Below are 24,311 nucleotides of genomic sequence, written 5' to 3' on the forward strand. Positions count from 1 at the left end.
TTATATACTGTATATATACTCACAGTGTGTATATTGTACATTTACATATTGTTTTGAAGGTGTCTATTACTACATTATATATATATTCACTTGCAGTGTGTATATTGTACATATTACATATTGTTATGAATGTATCTGTTAAACACATATATATATATATATATATATATATATATATATATATATATATATATATATATATATATATATACTTGCAGTGTGTATATAAAACATTGATGGAGGGTTTTGGAAATGTTTTTGAGGGCTTTAAAAGCAACATTGGAGACTCCCATTAGCCGCAACTTGCGAGCGTGTTTTTAATCTTTAGAATCTTTAAAAAAAAAATGACTTGTGTGTTATTGTCTCTCATAATGGTGTAGTATATTTTGTCTAAAAAAGTTATAAATGCACCTCTTCATAACATTGCAAGGTTATTAACATTTAAGGAAAAAACGGTGTGTGGTTTCCTTAAATGTTAATAACAACACACCGTTCTTTCATCGTTTCCCACCGTGGTTACAGTGAAGCCAAAAACGAAATACGCTTCCTCAAATTCTGGTAAGGCAAAAAAAAAAAAAACATGTTCCTCGAGGTCAAACGCCCCCATCCCCTGGCATCACATCACTATTTAAAAAGGACTGGTGTAAAATTTCAAAAATGATGCAGTTCCGGGCTTATTAGTAATTAATGCACTAATTTAGACTTCAGAGCAGCTTGAAAGAGGAATAAAGAATACTTGCTAAGCCAACATCAGATGTACAGTTAAAGTTAAAGTACCGGTACTAATGATTGTCACACACACACAAGGTGTGGGGAAATTTGTCCTCTGCATTTGACCCATCCTCTTGATCATCCCCTGGAAGGTGAGGGGAGCAGTGGGCAGCAGTGGTAGCTGCGCCCGGGAATCATTTTTGGTGATTTACCCCCCAATTACAACACTTGATGCGGAGTGCCAAGCAGGGAGCTAATGGGTCCCATTTTTATAGACTTTTGTATGACTCGGTCGGGGTTTGAACTCACAGCCTAACGATCTCAGGGCGGACACTCTAACCCGGGGGTCACCAACATTTTTGAAACCAAGAGCTATTTCTTGGGTACTGATTAATGCGAAAGGCTATCAGTTTGATACACACTTAAATAAATTACCAGAAATAGCCAATATGCTCAATTTACCTTTAATAAATCAATCTATATAAAAAAATGGGTATTTCTGTCCGTCATTCCGCCGTACATTTTTTTTCCTTTTACGGAAGTTTTTTTGTAGAGAATAAATGATGAAAAAAACACTTAATTGAATGGTTTAAAAGAGGGGAAAACAGGAAAAAAAATTTAAATTAAATTTTAAAACATAGTTTATCTTCAATTTCGACTCTTTAAAATTAAAAATTCAACTGAAAAAAAGAAGAGAAAAACTAGCTAATTCGAATATTTTTGAAAAAATTTAAAAAAATAATTTATGGAACATCATTAGTAATTTTTTCTGATTAGGACAAATTTTAGAAATTTGATGACATGTTTTAAATAGGTTAAAATCCATTCTGCACTTTGTTAAAATATATAACAAATTGGACCAAGCTATACTTCTAACAAAGACAAATCATTATTTCTTGTAGATTTTCCAGAACAACATTTTTAAAAGAAATTCAAGACTTTGAAATAAGATTTAAATTTGATTCTAAAGATTTTCTAGATTTCTGAGAATTATTTTTTTTTTTATTTTAATCATAATAAGTCTGAAGAAATATTTCACAAATATTCTACGTCAAAAAAACAGAAGTTAAAATGAAGAATTAAATTAAAATGTATTTATTATTCTTTACAATTAAAAAAATAAATGTACTTGAACATTGATTTAAATTGTCAGGAAAGAAGAGGAAGGAATCTAAAAGGTAAAAAGGTATATGTGTTTAAAAATTCTTCAATCATTTTTAGGGTTGGATTTTTTATCAAAAATTGTTTTTCTGAAAGTTATAAGAAGCAAAGTAAAAAAAAATGAATTTATTTAAACAAGTGAAGACCAAGTCTTTAAAATATTTTCTTGGATTTTCAAATTCTATTTGAGTTTTGTCTCTCTTAGAATTAAAAATGTCGAGCAAAGCGAGACCAGCTTGCTAGTAAAAAAAAATAAAAATTGAAAAATCGAGGCAGCTCACTGGTAAGTGCTGCTATTTGAGCTATTTTTAGAACAGGCCAGTGGGCGACTCATCTGGTCCCTACGGGCTACCTGGTGCCCGCGTGCACCGCATTAGTGACCCCTGCTTTAACCACTAAGCAGGCACTGAGTATGTTTTAAAGGCAGAAATGAATGGTTTTGAGTACATATATCAAAGAGTAAAGCAGAAAATGGCACAGAATCAGTTGCTCCAAACATAAGGGAGGCCCCGACCATACTGTGTCCTTGGAAGGGACAATGCCTGTGCCACACTTGTGGCAAACCCCTTGATCCGGATGTCTTATTGCGGCTAACCGGAGACGGTCGTACCTTGGCAGAAGGCGTTGTCGTCTCGCAGAGGACGGAAACCATCCTTGCAAACGCAGCAGTCTCCGGCTTCCAGGTTAACACAGTCCGAGTGCTCCACGCAGCCGTGACCCTCGGAACAGAAGTCATGACCTGCAAGGAGATACAGGAAGAGGACTTTTATTCCTAACAGGGAGAATGGAGACATGCTAGAGCAGAATGTTAAGAATTCCGCCATTGATCTGTTTCCTTGTTAGGCCAGTAAAGAAAAAAAAAAGATGTTTGTGAAAGGGCGATTGTTCTCCTGAATAGAATGTCGCTCTCGGGAGGAGACCAGCTAGCCTTGATGTTTCCGATGCTTTCAAAAGACTTATGCTGTCAGAAAATCAAACATGGAGGGCAAACAATGAGCACATTCAGACACGGGCGAGGATCTAATGGTCTTCGAAATTGAAAAGGTCAATGGTTCCCAGCCTTTAAACTCTCACAAAGGGATTTTTGTTTTTGTTTTTTAATCAAACTAATTGTTGCCTGTTTACCTCCATCCACACAACAGAAAGACATGAACTTGAGCTACAAACCCCGTTTCCATATGAGTTGGGGAACTGTGTTAGACGTAAATATGAACAGAATACAATGATTTGCAAATCATTTTCAATCCATATTCAAGAAATGTAGGGATTTCAACATCTACGCTCCATAATATCATCAAAAGGTTCAGGGAATCCGGAGAAATCACTCCATTGAATGACCGTGACCTTCGATCCCTCAGACGGCACTGTATCAAAAACCGACATCAATCTCTAAAGGATATCACCACACAGGCTCAGGAACACTTCAGAAAACCACTGTCACTAAATAGTGTTTGTCGCTACATCTGCAAGTGCAACTTAAAGCTCTACTATGCAAAGCGAAGGCCATTTATCAACAACATCCGGAAACGCCGCCGGCTTCTCTGGGCCCGAGATCATCTAAGATAGACTGTTGCAAAGTGGAAAAGTGTTCTGTGGTCTGACGAGTCCACATTTCAAATTGGTTCTGGAAAAATTCAACATCGTGTCATCCGGACCAAAGGGGAAGCGAACCATCAAGAATGTTATTGACGCAAAGTTCAAAAGCCAGCATCTGTGATGGTATGGGGGTGCATTAGTGCCCAAGGCATGAGTAACTTACACATCTGTGAAGGCACCATTAATGCTAAAAGGTACATACAGGTTTTGAAACAACATATGCTGCCATCTAAGCACAATCTTTTTCATGGACGCCCCTGCTTATTTCAGCAAGACAATGCCAAGCCACATTCAGCACGTGTTACAACAGCGCGGCTTCGTAAAAAAAAAAGTGCGGGTAATTTCCTGTCTCCAGACCTGTCTCCCATCGAAAATGTGTGGCGCACTATGAAGCGTGAAATACGACAGTGGAAACTCCGGACTGTTAAACGACTGAAGCTCTACATAAAACAAGAATGGGAAAGAATTCCTTTTTCCAAGCTTCAGTTCCTCAGTTCCCAAACGTTTATTGAGTGTTGTTAAAAGAAAAGGGGATGTAACACAGTGGTGAACATGCCCTTTCCCAACTACTTTGGCACGTGTTGCAGCCATGAAATTTTATGTTAATTATTATTTGCAAAAAATATATATATAAGTTTATGAGTTGGAACATCAAATATATTGTCTTTGTAGTGCAATCAATTGAATTTGGGTTGAAACGGATTTGCAAAGCACTGTATTCCGTTTATATTTACATCTAACACAATTTCCCAACTCATATGGAAACGGGGTTTGTCCAACCCATTTAACTATTAAATGAACCAAAGATATGACTTATTTTATCTTTGTGAAAATATTGGACACACTGTGTTGTCAAATTTATGAGATTAATTTTTAAATTGTTCTGTGTCATGTTTGTGTGTCCTCTCAATTGCTCTGTTTATTGTTGTGTCGTCTCTTTACGTAACAGAAATGTTTAAATTGGGTAGGTCCTTATTCCCTTTTATTAAATACAATATTTTGAAGAAAATTAAATCAATAGTCCAAAATATCTAAAAAAAAACAACTACTATTTAAATCCGTTGGTTCTTCCACTTACAGTCCTCCTGTGTCCTGGGACTTATTTTCAAAAGAAGAGATTTTGTGATCATCAACATAATCACCGTAATATTGACTTTATAGTGATACTATACCTAGTGTCATTACTGTTGGTATTTGTATCAATCCGCCCACCCGTTTCAAGAGCTCTAGTTTAGCGGTTCGCATGGCTTAATGCAGGGGTCAGCAACCGACGGCTCTTGAGCCGCATGCGGCTCTTTAGCGCCCCCCTGGTGGCTCCCTGGACCATTTTTAAAAAAGGATTGAAAATGGAAAAGGATGGGGGGAAAAAAATACAAACGAACATAACAGTGTGTTTACATGTAAAGATCTAAAAAATATATTTGGGAATGTCCGGCGGGCCAGATTGAAAAGCTTAACGGTGTGACGCTTAGCTGGCATTGTGGTGATGCGGGTGCGTTCTCTGAATTGTGCCGGCGGACTGGACACAGCGTGAAAGTAAGAAATGAAGATTTATTTATACTATAAAAACAGACTAGGAACAAAAAACCAACAGAACTAGCATGGGAGCTAGAAAGAACAGAAAGCGCTAGCATGCGAGCTAGGTAAACAAATAGAGGAATAGCGTGGAAGCTAACGAATACAAAAAGTTCTTTACCACAATCGGGGATAGCGACGTCACCTGTTGCATCGGACAGCAAACTAGACTGCGAGACTGAATGAACAAAAAGGGCAGGCTTAAATAAAGTAGATAATCACAGAGCAGGTGTGCACGAAGAACAAGATGCAAGAGACACTAATGTGTGGCTATGGCAACGGAAACAAACAGGAAGTGCCACCAGAAACTAAGGAATCCAAAACCAAACAGGATGTGATAAACAAACCGAACAAAACCAGGATATGACATGGTCCAAGCCGCGGATCATGACGAATGGCCCGCATGTGGCCACCGGGTCTTAATTTGCCCAAGTCTGTTCTAGACCACAGCAAACATTACCAAGCTTGCCAAAGATTGTAATAAATCCTGTGATTTACTAATGGTTTTTAATGTTGTAAAAATGTGCAGAATATATATATAACATTTCTACATTTCTGTCAATGAAGATTTGCTTCAGCCTGCGACAGTCTTTTTGATAGTAGGCTATTATAGCTTACATCATGTGTTGCCTTCATTGTAAGACTGATAAACGGCGTTTTGTTTTTCGCGGCTCCAGACAGATTTGTTTTTTGTATGTTTGGTCCATTAGGGCTCTTTCAACGTTTTGTGCTAACGAACCCTGGCTTAATGTATCCTCCTACGGTGTGCATTGTAGCATGTTTAGCTATTCCACGTTCTCCGGTGATAATGTTACCTGCAGGAAACGTACAGTAGTCTATTTATTGCAGCTAGCGGGGACTCTACGGAGCGTTGAGGGCGCAGATGTTTGAAAGTCAAATTTGAAAGACACGGCTAGAAGGTGTCATCGACATGCATTGTCACCGTACGACGACAGAGTCAAAAGCTCTATTGTCAGCCAAATTGATGACATTGATATCGTCTATATGCTGCAAACCTGTGTGCGAGGCTTCTTCCTTACCTCTGCAGACTTTACAGCATCGGTCACTCAAAGTGACCTGCTCGGACTCTGGACACCTCAGCTCGGGACACGGCTCGCTGGGGACCACTCGATGCATTGTCCTGTCCTATGAAGAGCAGACATGTGCAGGTGAGCTATAATTGTTTGCCTCAATGTAATCAAGCTGCTGATTATTCATCATGTGCGTTTACTCATTTAATTCCTCATAAAAAAAAAACCAATCACTCTCTGGTCAATATTTCATCTTTCAAAACCCCGTTTCCATATGAGTTGGGAAATTGTGTTAGATGTAAATATAAACGGAATACATTGATTTGCAAATCATTTTCAACCCATATTCAATTGAATATGCCACAAAGACAACATATTTGATGTTCAAACTGATAAACATTTTTTTTTTAATGCAAATAATCATTAACTTTAAGTCTCACCTTAAAACTCATCTGTATACTCTAGCCTTTAAATAGACCTCCTTTTTAGACCAGTTGATCTGCCGCTTCTTTTCTTTTCTTTCTCCTATGTCCCCCCCTCCCTTGTGGAGGGGGTCCGGTCCGATGACCATGGATGAAGTACTGGCTGTCCAGAGTCGAGACCCAGGATGGACCGCTCGCCTGTATCGGTTGGGGACATCTCTAGGCTGCTGATCCGCCTCCGCTTGAGATGGTTTCCTGTGGACGGGACTCTCGCTGCTGTCTTGGATCCGCTTGAACTGAACTCTCGCGGCTGTGTTGGAGCCACTATGGATTGAACTTTCACAGTATCATGTTAGACCCGCTCGACATCCATTGCTTTCGGTCCCCTAGAGGGGGGGTTGCCCACATCTGAGGTCCTCTCCAAGGTTTCTCATAGTCAGCATTGTCACTGGCGTCCCACTGGATGTGAATTCTCCCTGCCCACTGGGTGTGAGTTTTCCTTGCCCTTTTGTGGGTTCTTCCGAGGATGTTGTAGTCGTAATGGTTTGTACAGTCCTTTGAGACATTTGTGATTTGGGGCTATATAAATAAACATTGATTGATTGACATTGAACTTCAGAATTTGATGCCAGCAACACGTGACAAAGAAGTTGGGAAAGGTGGCAATAAATACTGATAAAGTTGAGGAATGCTCATCAAACACTCATTTGGAACATCCCACAGGTGTGCAGGCTAATGGGGAACAGTTGTGTGCCATGATTGGGTATAAAAACAGCTTCCCAAAAAATGCTCAGTCTTTCACAAGAAACGATGGGGCGAGGTACACCCCTTTGTCCACAACTGCGTGAGCAAATAGTCAAACAGTTTAAGAACAACTTTTCTCAAAGTGCAATTGCAAGAAATTTAGGGATTTCAACATCTACGGTCCATAATTTCATCAAAAGGTTTAGAGAATCTGAAGAAATCACTCCACGTAAGCGGCATGGCTGGAAACCAACATTAACCGACATCAATCTCTAGAGGATATCACCACATGGGCTCAGGAACACTTCAGAAAACCACTGTTACTAAATAAAGTTTGTCGCTACATCTGTAAGAGCAAGTTAAAGCTCTACTATGCAAAACGAAAGCAATTTATCAACAACATCCAGAAAAGCCGCCGGCTTCTCTGGGCCCGAGATCATCTAAGATGGACTGATGCAAAGTGGAAAAGTATTCTGTGGTCTGACGAGTCCACATTGTTTTTGGAAATATTCAACATCGTCTCATCCGGGCCAAGGGGGAAGCAAACCATCCATACTAGAGATGCGCGGTTTGCGGTCACAACCACGGAGTCCGTTGATAAACCGCGGGTCGGGCGGGTGGCATGACGAAAATATTTATTGTAAATAGATTTGGGCGGATGGCGGTTAAACCAATTCGGAAACATATATACATAGTTAAATGTTATGTTGAAGAGGTTCATATAGCCTACTGACGTGTATTTATAAATGGTTGATATATATAGGCCAGTAGGTAAAGTGTTGTACCTGACAACACTTGATGGTACAATCCATATAACACGTCACAGACAACATCACGCTAACATCACGTGACACCTCTGATGAAGGCTGCAGAAGCAAGGTAGCCGAAACTTGTAAGGTACAACACTTTACCTTACTAGCCTATAGAAATCAATCCACCGGGGACAAGTCAGGTGGCGGCGGCGAACGGAAAGCCGCTGCTGCAATTGTCGAATGGTGGCCGCCGAGAAGGTGGGCGTGAGTGGCGCCAGAAGTTCAGCAGCCGGAGAGTTCTATCACATGGTCTTAGGTGTCGCTGCTGCTTGCGCCCCTGGCGTCCATTTACTGACCTCTGAAAGAGCCGCCTACAGTTCCCTAAATTGCTGCTTGTGCAGCAGGCCAGCTCGAGGTCGCTGAAACGTTGTTGTGGAAGCAGGAGGCAGCGCCGTCGTCGCTGTGGAATCAGGAGGCGGAGCCGTCGTCGCTGTGGAAGCAGGAGGCAGAGCCGTCATCACCGTGGAAGCAGGAGGCATAGCTGTCATTGTCGTGGAAGCAGGAGGCGGAGCCGTCATTGTCGTTGAAGCAGGAGGCGGAGCCGTCATCGCCGTGGAAGCGGGTGCTGGTGTGGGAACCAGACTTGGAGCAGGTGCTGGTGTGGGGACCACACTTGGAGCAGGTGCTGGTGTGGGAACCAGACTTGGAGAAGGTGCTGGTGGGGGAACCAGCCTTGGTGCAGCCGCTGGTGTGGGAACCAGCCTTGGTGCAGGTGCTAGTGTGGAAACCAGCCTTGGTGCTCGCAGTGGACTTGGACTTGATGCTAGCCGCGGACTTGGACTTGATGCTAGCCGTGGACTTGGACTTGATGCTAGCCGTGAACTTGCGACAGGTGTTAACCGTGGTGCAGGTGGAGGTGGTCGCGCTGGAGGTTGCGGCTTGGCGGACCGGAATACTGGTGGTGGTTGTCGCGCCGGAGGTTGCGGCTACCAGCACTAGCCCCCCCCCCCCCCTCCCCCTCAAGAAGCGGATACCAGATGCGCTTCCTGTGGTCTGGAGCTGTCCTTAAGAGTGGGTGGAGGGAGGTCAGGAGGCGGGTAGACCCCTCCCCTCTCAATTGTCCAAAAAGTATTTTCCCAACTCCCACCTGAGGTTGATTGGGAGGAAGAGAGGAAAAGGCCACTGATGTGGGTGGGGATGGAGTCCTTAGGGGCGGAGTCTAACAAACAGGTGATTGGGATTGACTAGATTTAAATTTAAAAAAAATGTCCTGATCATTTTTAATTGAAGGATTAAAGTCATTTGTGACTGGCTGACAAAAAGAATTTACTGAATTTTTAAAAAATTATTCGTCTCTGACGTCATCACCGGTGGACGGGGTGACGTCATCCGCGCCGGTCTCTAGCTGACTGACAGCCGATTCAGTAAACTGTTTGGTAAAGTGAGTGATGAGATTACCAAACTTCGGCGGCGAGGAAGACTGGGCTGCTTCATGATGGCTGTGTTCCGGAGGGAAGGATTGCGGGATTTTCTTGTCTCTTTCGCAAGCCGAAGCCTTCTTCTGAGACTTCCACTTTCGCTGACAAGTGCGAGCGGGCTGAGAGTGGACCTCCCCGGGCCAGATGGAGTTGATCGGGACCAGAAAACCTCCAGGTCCCCACATCATGTCTTTATCTGGTGAACAGCGGAGCGTCTCTGCCTCCATCGCTCGGAGGACCATCCACGCACTTTCATCGACCTCCGACCTACGAGAGAACTTCTTCTTGCTTTCTTCCTACTATAAAGACCTGGTCGCATGGTGTTGCGGATTTGTTCTCCCAGGGATGCAGACGGGCTTCGGACACAGCGTGCAGGTAGGAAAGGATTTATTTAAGCAAAAAAACAGACTTTGACAAAACTAAAAGAGCTAGCATGGGAGCTAGAAAACAAAAGAGCCTAGCGTGGAAGCTAGCAGGTAGTGCAGGAAAAAAGAAGTCGTTACTTGTTGTATGAGAACAAATTAGGGAAGCCAGACTGACTGACGGGAGAAGGCAGGCTTAAATAATGTCAGTGATTACTAAAACAGGTGTGCTTCCGGAACAAGCGGCAGGTGAAAAAAATACGTAACTAAGGTAACCGACTGAGAAGTGCACAAACAGGAACTGAAGGAGTCCAAAACCAACAGAAAACACAAAAGACTCAAAAATCTAATCAAAATATGATCCGGGCAGCGGATCATAACATTTATTGCCACCTTTCGCAACTTCTTTGTCACGTGTTGCTGGCATCAAATCCTAAGGTTAAAGATTATTTGCAAAAACAAAACAAAACAAAACATATTCATCAGATGGAACATCAAATATGTTGTCTTTGTAGCATATTCAACTAAATATGGGTTGAAAATGATTTGAAAATCATTTTCTGTATTCTGTTTATATCTAACACAATTTCCCAACTCATATGGAAACGGGGTTTGTACTGTGACTTATTGTGCAACTGTCATACCTGTAATTCAGTTTTAAGTTTGATCATGTTGGTTTTGTTTTTGGACTCTTATTTCCCGTTTTACACTTCCAGGTTTTGTTTGTTTCCATAGTAACCCATTAGTTTCCACCTGGTCTCCAAGTCATGCCCAGCCCTCAGTCCCACACCTGTTTCTAATCATTATAGCTGCTATTTATACCATTTTGTTTCTGTCCTCGTCCTGGGAACTTTGCCATTTGCTTTCTGCCTTCATGCCTGCAATTGCATTGCCTACATATGCTACTCGATCACCTGCTATTCTTGCCTCCTGTATTTTTGTCACAGTAAGTGTTTTGTTTTAGTTGTTTATAGTCATGCCAACTTGCTGTTTATGTTCACAGTTCATTCATGCCATCGTGCAAGTGTTTTTGTTTCCTGTTTGTATTTTGTAGTCTAGTAATATACCTCCTTGTGAGCGCCCTTTGTTTTGATTATTTTTGTATTTACTGTATTAATAAATTATCATCATGTACCTGAATTGACGCCAAGCTCGTTCTGTAATCCCTCTGCGTCGAAGGAGCAAAACCAATCCATGTCATAGTCCTGACAGCAACTTAATCGTCTTGTAATTAATGTACATCAGAGCTTTTCAATTTTTTGTATTGAGTGTATTAGATTCTGCAACTAGTCTTTGGTTCCTACTGTACGCAATATCTGAAGAGCATGGAAAAAAGCATTTCACTGTGGTGTACTCTGCATGTGACGAACAAACTTTGAACCTTGATTTATCCTCCGAGGAAGGAAAAACGTAGTTTTTAACTTTTTTTTGATGAGTGTGTGTGTGCCTGTACCTTGCACTCAAACAGCAGACACCGTCTGGAGGAGTCGCGCACGGCCATGTGATCTCCTTCCACCAGCTCCCTTCCGCCAAACAGGCAGACAGCTGTTGGTGAGACAGACAGGTTAGCGGCGGCAGCAACACACTGACACTGGAATACAGCGTATTACTCCCCAAGTGAGATCCCCTTGCATACAGGAGATAATTATAACGAGGAAAGCACTCAGTGGAGCGCAGACCTCCACCAAGGTGGAAATATTGTGGTGTAATTATTTTCCACAAAGCGGCTGTGGCGAAACATCCAATTTTCAGCACTTTTCGAACATTTGTTTGGAAGTGAACCTGACTCAATTGACGAAAAACAATAATTATCCCTCCCGCCTCCAGCAAAACTGCCCTTTTTGGGAGAATTTTGCCTATCGTTCACAATCGTTATGAAAACGGATGGATTTTCTTTAATGCATTCTAAAACCTTAATAATCGAAAGTCAGCTTACAATGGAGCATATAAAGCCTTTAAAAAACATCTAAACACCTCCATCAGCCTTCTATTTACATTATATAAATATGTCATGTAGTAACACTTATAATAACATTTAATATTTACGTATTTTGATCATTTTAAGCATAAGCTTGATTTAAAAAAAACAGAGATGTCCGATAATATTGGACTGCCGATATTATTGGCCGACACATGCTTTAAAATGTAATATTGGAAATTATTGGTATCAGTTTCAAAAAGTAAAATGGATGACTTTTTAAAACGCCGCTGTACGGAGTGGTACACGGACGTAAGGAGAAGTACAGAGCACCAAAAAACCTTAAAGGCACTGCCTTTGTGTGCCGGCCCAGTCAGAGAATATCTACGGCTATTCACACACACAAGTGAATGCAAGGCAAGGCGTACTTGGTAAAAAGCCATACAGGTCACACTGAGGGTGGCCGTATAAACAACTTTAACACTGTTACAAATATGCGCCACCAAACAAGAATGACAAACACATTTCGGGAGAACATCCGCACCGTAACACAAAATAAACACAACAAAACAAATACCCAAAACCCCTTGCAGCACTAACTCTTCTAGGACGCTACAATATACACCCCCCCCCCCCCCCCCCCCCCCGCTACCCCATACCCCGCCCACCTCAATCTTGGACAATATCAGATATCGGCAAAAAAGCCATTTTCGGACATCTTTAATCACAACATTTGCTTTTTTTTTTCTTCATCACTGATTATTAGTCACTGCAGACTTCATGAGAGCCAACAACCCCCAAGATGCAGAGATGGCAGGCGTTGTCCAGGAAAACATGATTTAATGTTCAAAATAAATGTAAAACACAAACCAGGAGCTAGGAAGAGCCAAATTGAAAACAGGAACCAACAAACAGAAAAACTAGAAACAGCTCATGGCTAACAAGATCTAGGAAAACATGAAACAAAAGAACTAGGAGACAGCAAACTGTCAATAGCTATTAGGAACTGCTTACGGCTATGACGACAGCGACAAGGACAAGTAGTAACGACAGGTAGTGATGACATCAGCTTCGACAATACTCCAGCAGACTGTATGGCAAGGCAGGTTTATATAGCAGTTGCTTGATTGACACCAGGTGTGGCCAGGTGCCAATCAGCCGCAGCTGAGGGGACACAGCACCCAGGGAGACAAGCAGGAAACAACCAAAATAAAATTGTGACAGGAAATAAAGACAAACACAGAGGAAAAACTAAAACATAACCAAACTGTCAGGGACAAGCCTGACACTAGTCAGTATGTCGTTTTAACTCTTCAATATTATGAAGTGTGTAACTAATCCAATAATGTGTGGTGTGCGTCTATGTGTAGTGGTTAACTTAGTGTTACCGGGAGTGTTGAGCGAGGTGTGGAAGTCCAAGATAGGGCAAGGCAAGGCTCGAAGGTCCAGAGACAGGCAGGAGGTCAGGGGCAAGAGCGAGGCGTCAAAAGTCTGTGTCCAGGCGGTAGGTCGAGATCCAAAAAGGGGCAGCCAGGGAACCAGGGAGGAATATGGGGAGACGAGACACACAGCTCGTCGTCAGAGAACGGAGGAATGCTGTGTACGGGAACAGGTCGCTACGTTCTGGCCCGGAACGCAGGTTTGCTCTGGCTAACCAAATGATTCCCGAGCGTGGTGTACGCTGACGTTCACTGCTCCCCTCACCTTCCAGGGCGTGAACATGGGGGTGGGTGAAATGCAGAGGATAGATTTCACCACACCCAGTGTGTGTGACAATCATTGGAACTTGAACTTAAAGAGCAATCTGCACGTGTGCAGATTGCTGACTGATTGCAGCTGTGCAAGAGTGGTGCACGAGTGCGCGCACAAATGAATACGCATTACAATACGCCTGAGCCTATACACCTACTTGGCTGTCAACGTGTACCAACTTGTCGGCATACCTCCCCAGACTTCTTCTCTCCAAGTGAGATGCATGATTTATGATCTACAATAAACTTACAGGGAGCAAAGAAGCGAGGAAGCCGCAGACCTGTCGCCGCTACAAATAGTGCATCTGCGTTAGCGCTTATTGTAAAAATGTCACCAATACTTGGTTGATAGTCAAGTCACAAAATGTAAAGGAAGTATTGTTGGCGCTTTTTGAATGGTTATTTATCGGATTTTATGGGAAGAATACTGGAGCTCCCAGACTCTTATTTACGTTTATTTAATATTTATAATGCATTTAAAAAAATCCATTCCTCGTCATGTCTTTTATGATGATTGTGAACGAATGATTATTCAATTATGTGGAGGGGGAGGGCAACACGAAGGTCCTGGGTTTGATCCTGCGCTCGGGATCTTTCTGTGTGGAGTTTGCATGTTCTCCCCGTGACTGCGTGGGATCCCTCCGGGTACTCCGGCTTCCTCCCACCTCCAAAGACATGCACCTGGGGATAGGTTGATTACATCCATCTATCCATCTTCTTCCGCTTATCCAAGGTTGGGTCGCGGGGGAAACAGCCTAAGCAGGGAAACCCAGACTTCCCTTTCCCCAGCCACTTCGTCTAGCTCTTCCCGGGGGATCCCGGGGCGTTCCCAGGCCAGCCGGGAGACATAGTCTTCCCAACGTGTCCTGGGTCTTCCCAATGGCCTCCTACCGGTTGGACGTGCCCTAAACACCTCCCTAGGGAGGCGTACGGGTGGCATCCTGACCAGATGCTCGAACCACCTCATCTGGCCCCTCTCGATGTGAAGGAGCAGCGGCTTTACTTTGAGTTCCTCCCGGATGGCAGAGCTTCTCACTTTATCTCTAAGGGAGAGCCCTGCCGCACGGCGGAGGAAACTCATTTCGGCCGCGTGTACCCGTGATCTTATCCTTTCGGTCATGACCCAAAGCTCATGACCATAGGTGAGGATGGGAACGTAGATCAACCGGTAAATTGAGAGCTTTGCCTTCCAGCTCAGCTCCTTCTTGATGGCACTCCACCCTTTTCCGGGCGAGAACCATGGACTCGGACTTGGAAGTCCTGATTCTCATTCCGGTCGCTTCACACTCGGCTGCAAACCGATCCAGTGAGAGCTGAAGATCCCGGTCAGATGAAGCCATCAGGACCACATCATCTGCAAAAAGCAGAGACCTAATCCTGCAGCCACCAAACCGGAACCCCTCAGCGCCTTGACTGCGCCTAGAAATTTTGTCCATAAAAGTTATGAATAGAATCGGTGACAAAGGACAGCCTTGGCGGAGTCCAACCCTCACTGGAAATGTGTTCGACTTACTGCCGGCAATGCGGACCAAGCTCTGGCACTGATCGTACAGGGAGCGGACCGCCACAATAAGACTGTCCGATACCCCATACTCTCTGAGCACTCCCCACAGGACTTCCCGAGGGACACAGTCGAATGCCTTCTCCAAGTCCACAAAGCACATGTAGACTGGTTGGGCAAACTCCCATGCACCCTCAAGAACCCTGCCGAGAGTATAGAGCTGGTCCACAGTTCCACGACCAGGACGAAAACCACACTGCTCCTCCTGAATCCGAGGTTCGACTATCCGGCGTAGCCTCCTCTCCAGTACACCTGAATAAACCTTACCGGGAAGGCTGAGGAGTGTGATACCACGATAGTTGGAACACACCCTCCGGTCCCCCTTCTTAAAGAGAGGAACCACCACCCCGGTCTGCCAATCCAGAGGTACCGCCCCCGATGTGCGCGCGATGCTGCAGAGTCTTGTCAACCAAGACAGCCCCACAGCATCCAGAGCCTTAAGGAACTCCGGGCGGGTCTCGTCCACCCCTGGGGCCTTGCCACCGAGGAGATTTTTAACTACCTCAGCGACCTCAGCCCCAGAAATAGGAGAGTCCACCACGGATTCCCCAGGCACTGCTTCCTCATAGGAGGACGTGTTGGTGGGATTGAGGAGGTCTTCGAAGTATTCCTTCCACCTATCCACAACATCCGCAGTTGAGGTCAGCAGAACACCATCCGCACCATACACGGTGTTGATAGTGCACTCCTTCCCCTTCCTGAGGCGGCGGGCGGTGGTCCAGAATCGCTTCAAAGCCGTCCGGAAGTCGTTTTCCATGGCTTCCCCGAACTCCTCCCATGTCTGAGTTTTTGCCTCCGCGACCGCTGAAGCCGCACACCGCTTAGCCTGTCGGTACCTGTCCACTGCCTCCAGAGTCCTATGAGCCAAAAGGACCCGATAGGACTCCTTCTTCAGCTTGACGGCATCCCTCACCGCTGGTGTCCACCAAGGGGTTTTAGAATTGCCGCCCCGACAGGCACCAACTACCTTGCGGCCACAGCTCCGATCTGCCGCCTCGACAATAGAGGTGCGGAACATGGTCCACTCGGACTCAATGTCCAGCACCTCCCTCGTGACATGTTCAAAGTTCTTCCGGAGGTGGGAATTGAAACTTTCTCTGACAGGAGACTGCCAGACGTTCCCAGCAGACCCTCACAATGCATTTGGGCCTGCCAGGTCGGTCCGGCATCCTCCCCCACCATCGCAGCCAACTCACCACCAGGTGGTGATCGGTAGAAAGCTCCGCCCCTCTCTTCACCCGAGTGTCCAAAACACAAGGCCGCAAATCCGATGACACAACTACAAAGTCGATCATGGAACTGCGGCCTAGGGTGTCCTGGTGCCAAGTGCACATATGGACACCCTTATGTTTGAAAATGGTGTTTGTAATGGACAAATTGTGGCGAGCACAAAAGTCCAATAACAAAACACCACTCGGGTTCGGATCCGGGCGGCCATTCTTCCCAATCACGCCTTTCAAGGTTTCACTGTTGTTGCCAACATGAGCATTGAAGTCCCCCAGTAGGACAAGGGAATCACCCGGGGGAGCACTTTCCAGTACTCCCTCGAGTGTACCCAAAAAGGGTGGGTACTCTGAACTGCTGTTTGGTACATAAGCACAAACAACAGTCAGGACCCGTCCCCCCACCCGAAGGCGGAGGGAGGCTACCCTTTCGTCCACTGGGTTGAACTCCAACTAAAGCTTTAAGCCGGGGGGCAACCAGAATTGCCACCCCAGCCCGTCGCCTCTCACTGCCGGCAACGCCAGAGTGGAAGAGGGTCCAGTCCCTCTCGAGAGAAGTGGTTCCAGAGCCCTTGCCGTGCGTTGAAGTGAGTCCGACTATATCCAGCCGGAACTTCTCTACTTCGCGCACTAGCTCAGGCTCTTTCCCCCCCAGTGAGGTGACGTTCCACGTCCCAAGAGCTAGCTTCTGTAGCCGAGGATCGGACCGCCGAGTGCCCTGCCTTTGGCTTCCGCCCAGCTCACATTGCACCCGACCTCTATGGCCCCTGCTATGGGTGGTGAGCCCATTGGAGGGGTGACCCACGTTGCTTCTTCGGGCTGTGCCCGGCCGGGCCCCATGGGAACAGGCCCGGCCTCTTACTTCTTGTTTAGTCAGTCACCATGGTTGCTCATTGATCCCACCTGCTAATCACGGTTTCTGCACACCTGTCACTTTTCTCGCTAGCTCTTACGCTAAGCCACTCGATAATCCATCTTTCATGCTGAATGTTTTTTGTTTACTCTTTTGTGTCCTTCGTGCCAAGTATAGTTTTTGTATTTTCTATTCCTAGCTTTCATGCTAGCGCCCTTGGTTTATTTTTGTCTGTTAGCTCCAGTGTTTTTGTTCACAGTCTGTTTTTGTTAAGTTTAATAAATCATTTAAACTTACCGTTGTTGTGTTCATATCGACGCATCCACGAAGGGACCAATTTGGCATCACTATGCCAACCAGTCGTAACATGTTGTCCTGATTACTTTGATACTTTTCGGTAATTTTCGATACGTTTCTAAATAAAGGGGACAAGAAAAATTGCATAATTGGCTTTATTTAAACAAAAAATCTAAGGGTGTGGCGGACCTGTACTTTTCAGTGGGGGTATGCTACCGAATATGATTCATTAGTATTGCGCTACTATACTAATACCCGTATACCGTACAACGCTACTAGTTACTATGGTAATCTACGTCACAGCAGGTCAGACGAGGCACCAAACAGTGTGGGTGGGGAGCGTTTCCACAGAGTGTTTCCAGAGCGGCCAGCCTGAAATGTGGATGTCAGGGACCGACGTGGAAGGAGATTTTTACAACAAAGTTTAGTTATGTATCACATATATCAGATTTGAGATGATTTGTGTTTTTTTACCCTTCACGTTCATATTTCGCTGTGTTTGTTGCATTTTTGTTTCATTTGGCTTGATTGTAAAATATTTCGATTGAGATGGGGGGTGTGACGTTCATATGTTCTCAATATTCAAAGTTTTATCATTCATAGAAAAAAAAAATATTCCATTCCGTTTTTAAGGCAGTCTGTTATAACATTTTTAGCATTCAATCAGACTTTATTGTGAGGTTTTGTATTAGTTTTCCTAAAAATAGATATACCAGCCCTCCGGACACATTTTTCTCTAAATTTGGCCCCTGCCCTAGTGTGTGAATGTGAGTGTGAATGTTGTCTGTCTATCTGTATTGGCCGTGTGATGTGGTGGAGACTTGTAGCTGAGATAGGCTCCAGCAACCCCCGCATCCCCGAAAGGGATAAGCGTTAGAAAATGGATGGGAGTGTTCGATCTGGCCCACAGGCTTTGAGTTTGAGACCTGTGTTTTACAGCATTAACATATGCAAATACCACAATGGCAGACACAATGCAATAAAGCCATTCATGTGGTAAACACGCACAAAAAAGGGTAAAAGCTCTTCCCTGCCAGGCTTTGAGCTGCCAGATAAGGTTTTAACATGAAGGACCACAGTGTCTTTGTAGTGGGGAAAGCATTACGACGAGAGCGTGTGTAATTAGCTGTGTTGGTATGCCTTGTTGTACTGAATGGAGGTAGGTAGGTCTTTATTGTCATTGCACAAGTACAACGAAACTTTGTTTTCAGCACAAACCCGTTCAAGATTAGACAAACAAAAAACCGTGTACAGGGTTACAGAACAGGAACACTGATGGGTCGCCACGAGGATGGGAAAAAGGTACAACGCTGGGGAAAAATATGAGTGAAAAAAATACAATCTAGACTGGGCTCCTAAGGGGGCGTAGTCTTGAGTGGGGAAAAAAAACTCCATGCAATGGACACATACTGTAAATACGTTCCATTTAATCACGACAAACTCGCAACAGAGGGGCGGGGAGTCGGGACCCTGGAAGGCGACCGCTGCTTTGAAGCGCTGTCATCCGACCATCACCCCGAGGGGAAAAAGCTGTGGTGAAGGCGTGGGATGGGGGTGGGGTGTGTGTGCGTGTATTCCCAATTTTAGACTGCAAAAGTTCGACCGCAGGTGTCGTTGAGGAGGAGGGAGGGAGGTCAAAAGCGTCCATTATTGAGGTGTCCTCGGGGGTGCTTTTCAGAACAGCCTGGTCCTGTTTCCACAGCGTTAAGACCATTCGAGGGAGTCAAATCGTAGATTAGGATGTTTGTTTTTTGCGAGCAGACAAAACAATGACTTGTCTGTTCTATTCGTCCATGCTGGGTGCCCTCAAATTCAATTTAATTTTCCTTTTCAGCAAGCTTCTCCATGATGTTATCCATCTTGCAATTCAGTTCAGAAATTGCCGCAGTCTGTGTTCCTACAGCCCTGCCCAAACCATCCATTGCGACGAACAGCCTGTGGGCTCCTTGAGTGGCTGCCATTGTCTTACGAATTTGACGATACACCAGCCCAATCAGCCAGTGCCCCACCTCCACGGTTCCAAATAGGTAGATGTCTTTCACGTCCTCAATGGGAATGACTGAGATGCACATGATTCGCCATTTGTACCAGGAATCTCTCACGTAACCCGCAGCAAAGGAGACTAGGAGAGGTGGTTTATAAGAATTTCCTTCACTGCTTTCTAAGCTTGACGAGATGTGCAAGTTGTATGCACATAACAAGGATTAAGGAAGACATGGACAACTAACTGTAATGTAAGAAAACCTGTTAACTTCTCAACCTTCATAAAATATTTTCATAACTTTTGGGATGACACATGGATGTGAACCTGGTCATGGTCAGAAGGGGGTCTGTATTGCTTTTAGTGGCACTAAGCAACTTTGAAGAGGGTGGCAGGAACCTTGCCACACAAAAAACTACAAATGTGCTGACTTGCTTTACGACATACATCACTTCCCCCTTTAACCATTCCTTAATAAGATGGAAGTCGATGTGAAAGAAGAAGAACAACTTCTACATGTAATTACTGCTATCATGGCAGAAGCTGCAAAACAACCAAAGAAACAAAAAGTTTTATCTGAGGTTCCAAAAATGGCTCGGCTTTCACTTGCTGGCGTGAGCTCAAAAAGGAGGAGGGATTTCAGACAGATGCTGCCTTGGCTCTGTTCCTGCTGGACTGGTAAGTGACTTTTGATGCTCAAATCAAAAGGATAGCCCTGCGATGAGGGGGCGACTTGTCCAGGGTGTACGCCGCCTTCCACCCGATTGTAGCTGAGATAGGCACCAGCGCCCTCCGCGCCCCCTTGGGGAATAAGTGGTAGAAAATGGATGGATGGAAATCAAAAGGATAATGCTAATGCTAGTTATTGGAAATTTGTGTAATAGCAATAAATAGCTACCAGCTTGATAGTTCCACACTGACACGACCAGACACGCAACAAACTCAAAAGTACTGTTTAAAGAAAAAAACATTGCGATGACTGCAATCAGCAAATAAAATACGTACCTTCTAATGTGGAAAGATCAGCCCTACTGAATAATTGTGGTATCATTGTGTCACTATGACGATATATGCACTAGTCCTCATGGGAAATGTTGTCTTCTTTCTGCGGAAACACTACCGCTCTGGTCCACTCGCACCGCTAAAATCAACCAAAATCCAAAGTTCTTAAGTGGGGGGTTCAACGGCGGTAGGGGCCCTCTACAGGACTGCAAAAATACATCTGCTTCTCAGCTGTGGTCCTTATGGGCCACGGCGGTACTCAGTTGCAATACACTTTTACACCACTTGTGGCAGTAATGACAATCTCAAACAAACAGAAAAAGGCTGGCACTCAAGTAATAGAGATATTTCTCAAGCGCAAAAAATATGACTAATGTGGTGAAGCTGTATTTTCATGTGCACTCTAATTGTATTGACTGTGTAGTTAAGAAACATTAATTATAATTTTTTTTAAACATAATTTAGTTTTTTTTACAGTTATTTATGAGTTACTTTTTTTGCAGTATATTTGGTTAGTACTTATTTTATATAATCAGCCTGAAAAATCTTTGTGATTAACTCATGGTTTGAATTTTTTGACAATGTCGTAAACTGTAAGTAGGCTAGACATGATAATTAAATATGATTAAAATCAAGAGTAATCAAGCTAACTCTGTGTTAATACTGATTTGGTCCCCAGGGCCCTCTGTAGTGGAAAAGTTGGAGCTCATTGTCACAAAGGTTAAAAACCCCTGTTTTAACTATTATCTACGCTGCTGATCCGCCTCCGCTTGAGATGGTCTCCTATGGATGGGACTCTCGCTGCTGTCTTGGATCCGCTTTGAACTGAACTCTCGTGGCTTTGTTGGAGCCACAATGGATTGAACTTTCACAGTATCATGTTAGACCTGCTCGACATCCATTGCATTCGGTCCCCTAGAGGGGGGGGGGGGGGGGTTACCCACATCTGAGGTCCTCTCCAAGGTTTCTCATAGTCAGCATTGTCACTGGCGTCCCACTGGATGTGAATTCTCCCTGCACAATGGGTGTGAGTTTTCCTTGCCCTTTTGTGGGTTCTTCCGAGGATGTTGTAGTCGTAATGATTAGTGCAGTCCTTTGAGACATTTGTGATTTGGGGCTATATAAATAAACATTGATTGATTGATTGATTGACCTTTTAAAGGACTCTTTCACCTGAGAACAATCTTGAGTGTAGAATCCTGCACTATGAACAACCTATTAAACAATGATGTGATACGATAAATTAGGTCATTTATTCACGTAAAGGTGTGAAAAAATTAACTTATATAGCATTATAGTCTTTCTGTCTTGCCTCTGGTGAGGGCGATCACATTTTTTTGCTCTCTTTGTCTTGTCTTGTCTACACTTTTTTGAAGCCTCTTTCTTTGTGATGTCCTCCAAATCAATTCATCAGACATGGAATTGATTAGATGGACTCTCGACTCAATTGAAAAAATCTTATCGACGAGGAAAAGAGGTTTGGGGGAGCCTGGCTGCCCTGATGGTACCATTGCTGTGGGGTAAGTGAGAGATTCTAGGACAAATGGAGAATCACGTGCCTCTCAGTCCTTTCCATCGAGGACGTGGAAGACATCTACCTATTTGGAACCATGATCGCGGGGCACCTGCTGATTGGGCTGGGCATTGCTCTGGTGTATCGTCAAACTCGTAAGACGATGGCAGCCACTCAAGGACCCCAAAGGCTGTTCGTCGCAATGCAAGGATTGGGTCGGGCTATGGGATCACAATCTGGGGTGATTTCCGAACCGAATCGCAAGATGGCTCACATCATGAAGAAGCTTGTTGAAAGGGAAAAATTCGATATGAGAGCCAACATGGACGAATAGAACAGACAGGCCATTGTAATGTTTGCTTGCGGAAAAACAAAAATCCTAACCTACGCTTTGACTCCCCCGAATGGCCTTGACGCTGCAACAACAGGAGCAGGCTGTTGTGAAAACATCCCCAAGGACTCTCAAAGATGGACGCTTTTGACCTCCCTCCCTCCTCAACGACACCTGGAAGTCGAACTTCGCTTGCATTGTATGCAGAACGGCCTCAGGCCTATGGACACAACACCACTACACCCAAAGACAGTGGGCATATACATAAACACACCCCACCCCCACCCAACGACTTCATCACCGCTTGATTCCCCTTCGGGGTGATGGACGGCTGAGTAGCGCTTATAGCAGCAGGCCAGCCTCTCGGGCCCCAACTCCCCCTCCGATCTGTTGCGAGTTGTTGTGATTATATGTAACTTGTTTATGTGTAATTGGGCAAATTTGTTTTTTTTTTCCCTTGGACTCAGTCTGGACCCCTCCGGAGGGTCCAGCCTTTGACTGATATTTTTTTACTTTAACTTCCCTTCCCAATATTACCTTTTTCCCACCTTTTTAAAGGAGCGCCGGGAGTTGACTGATCCGTTGGCGGTCCTGTTCTTGTCTCCCTGTAACGTATGTCTGCTCTTAGTGGGACTGTGCTGAAAATGAAATTTCAGTTCTTATATGTCTTGTACATGTTAAAGAATGGACAATATAATAAAGCATCCTGATCCTGATGATCTACTGTGATGTTTTTTTGTTGTTTTGTTTCGTGGTGTGGTATACGGATGTTTGTGTTTTTTGTTGTATTTTATCTTCTATCCATACATATTTGGGAGCAATATGTAGTATGTAACTCCTTTTTTTGTTTTTATTGCACTTCACTTCTGTTACTGTCTGTAAAAACCTGCACCGAAACAACGTAATTTCCCCATTGTGTGATGAATAAAAGTCTATCCTATCCTATCTAGTAAAGTTAAGTATATTTATACAGCGCTTTTCTCAAGTGACTCAAAGCGCTTTACATTGTGAAACCCAATATCTCATTTTTACATTCAAACCAGTGTGGGTGGCACTGGGAGCAGGCGGGTAAAGTGTCTTGCCCAAGGACACAATGGCAGTGACTAGGATGGCGGAAGGGGGGATCGAACCTGCAACCCTGAAGTTCCAACCGCTCTACCAACAAAGCTATACCGCCCCTACTAACACATGAGTTGGACAGCTGCACAGCCAGGTGAAATACACACAATTAGAACAATTGAAACAGCAGTGTTGGCGTTAACACACTTTTATTTTTTTTTTATTTTTTTTCCTGAAGGAACTCTCCTGAAGGAATCAAAAAAGTACTATCAATGAAGTACTATCAATCTTTTTGTGTCTTTTTACGCATTGAAATCAGAAAAGAGGCACAATTCTAGAAGTCTGTGCGTCCTAAGGACACAGATTTTATTATTTTGTTTATCGCCCAATTTGCTTGTTTTTATTTTGTTTTATCGATTATCGCTTTCCGCTGGTGTTTTGTTTTGCTGTTAATTTTTTATTTTCTATAGCAAGGGTTTCACAAGTTTTTACATATTTTTACATGCGGGGGGTCGCAGCTGGCTGCGAGGTTCGTTCCCCCGGGAAGCAAACGGACCACTCCGGACAGGACGTACAGGTAGGAACATGATTTATTCTCAAAAACTCGAACAAGTGACAAAACAGAAAAACAGAGGAGGAACATGCCGATCACACTGGATGTTAGGGCTAACAATTAGCATGGACTTGAGACAGGCAATACTCACGTAATAGAAGCTTGAAGCAAACAAAGAAGCCAGGCCGACTCACTGGCAAAGGCAGGCTTAAATAATGCCTCTGATTAGTGCTCGGGGAACAGTTGAGTGTCCTGAACACCAATCAGAGGCAGGTGAAAATAATAAGCAACCATGGTAACTAAAACAAACTCAAGGGTGCACAAAACAGGAGCCGAGGGAGTCCGAAACTAACCGAAAATACCAAAACATGATCCGGGCCCCGGATCACGACACATTTGCGGCCTGCAGCTAATGTTTTAAAGACCCACGGCACGTT

At 44.2% G+C, this 24,311-nt stretch overlaps 1 protein-coding gene across 1 annotated transcript in view; it reads right to left on the bottom strand.

The window, feature by feature from the left end:
- The window catches only part of LOC133562902 (protein kinase C-binding protein NELL2-like), a 382,068-nt gene that overhangs the window by 319,719 nt on the left and 38,038 nt on the right, over window positions 1-24,311 (bottom strand). Inside the window, exons 4-6 of the mRNA XM_061916727.1 lie at window positions 11,286-11,377; window positions 6,084-6,189; window positions 2,483-2,611 (exon numbers count right to left, since the gene is read on the bottom strand). Of these exons, the coding sequence (XP_061772711.1) occupies window positions 2,483-2,611; window positions 6,084-6,189; window positions 11,286-11,377 (327 nt within the window). The remainder of the gene's footprint in view (window positions 1-2,482; window positions 2,612-6,083; window positions 6,190-11,285; window positions 11,378-24,311) is intronic.

The sequence above is a fragment of the Nerophis ophidion genome, linkage group LG12, assembly GCF_033978795.1.
Source record: "Nerophis ophidion isolate RoL-2023_Sa linkage group LG12, RoL_Noph_v1.0, whole genome shotgun sequence".
NCBI lineage: Eukaryota > Metazoa > Chordata > Actinopteri > Syngnathiformes > Syngnathidae > Nerophis > Nerophis ophidion.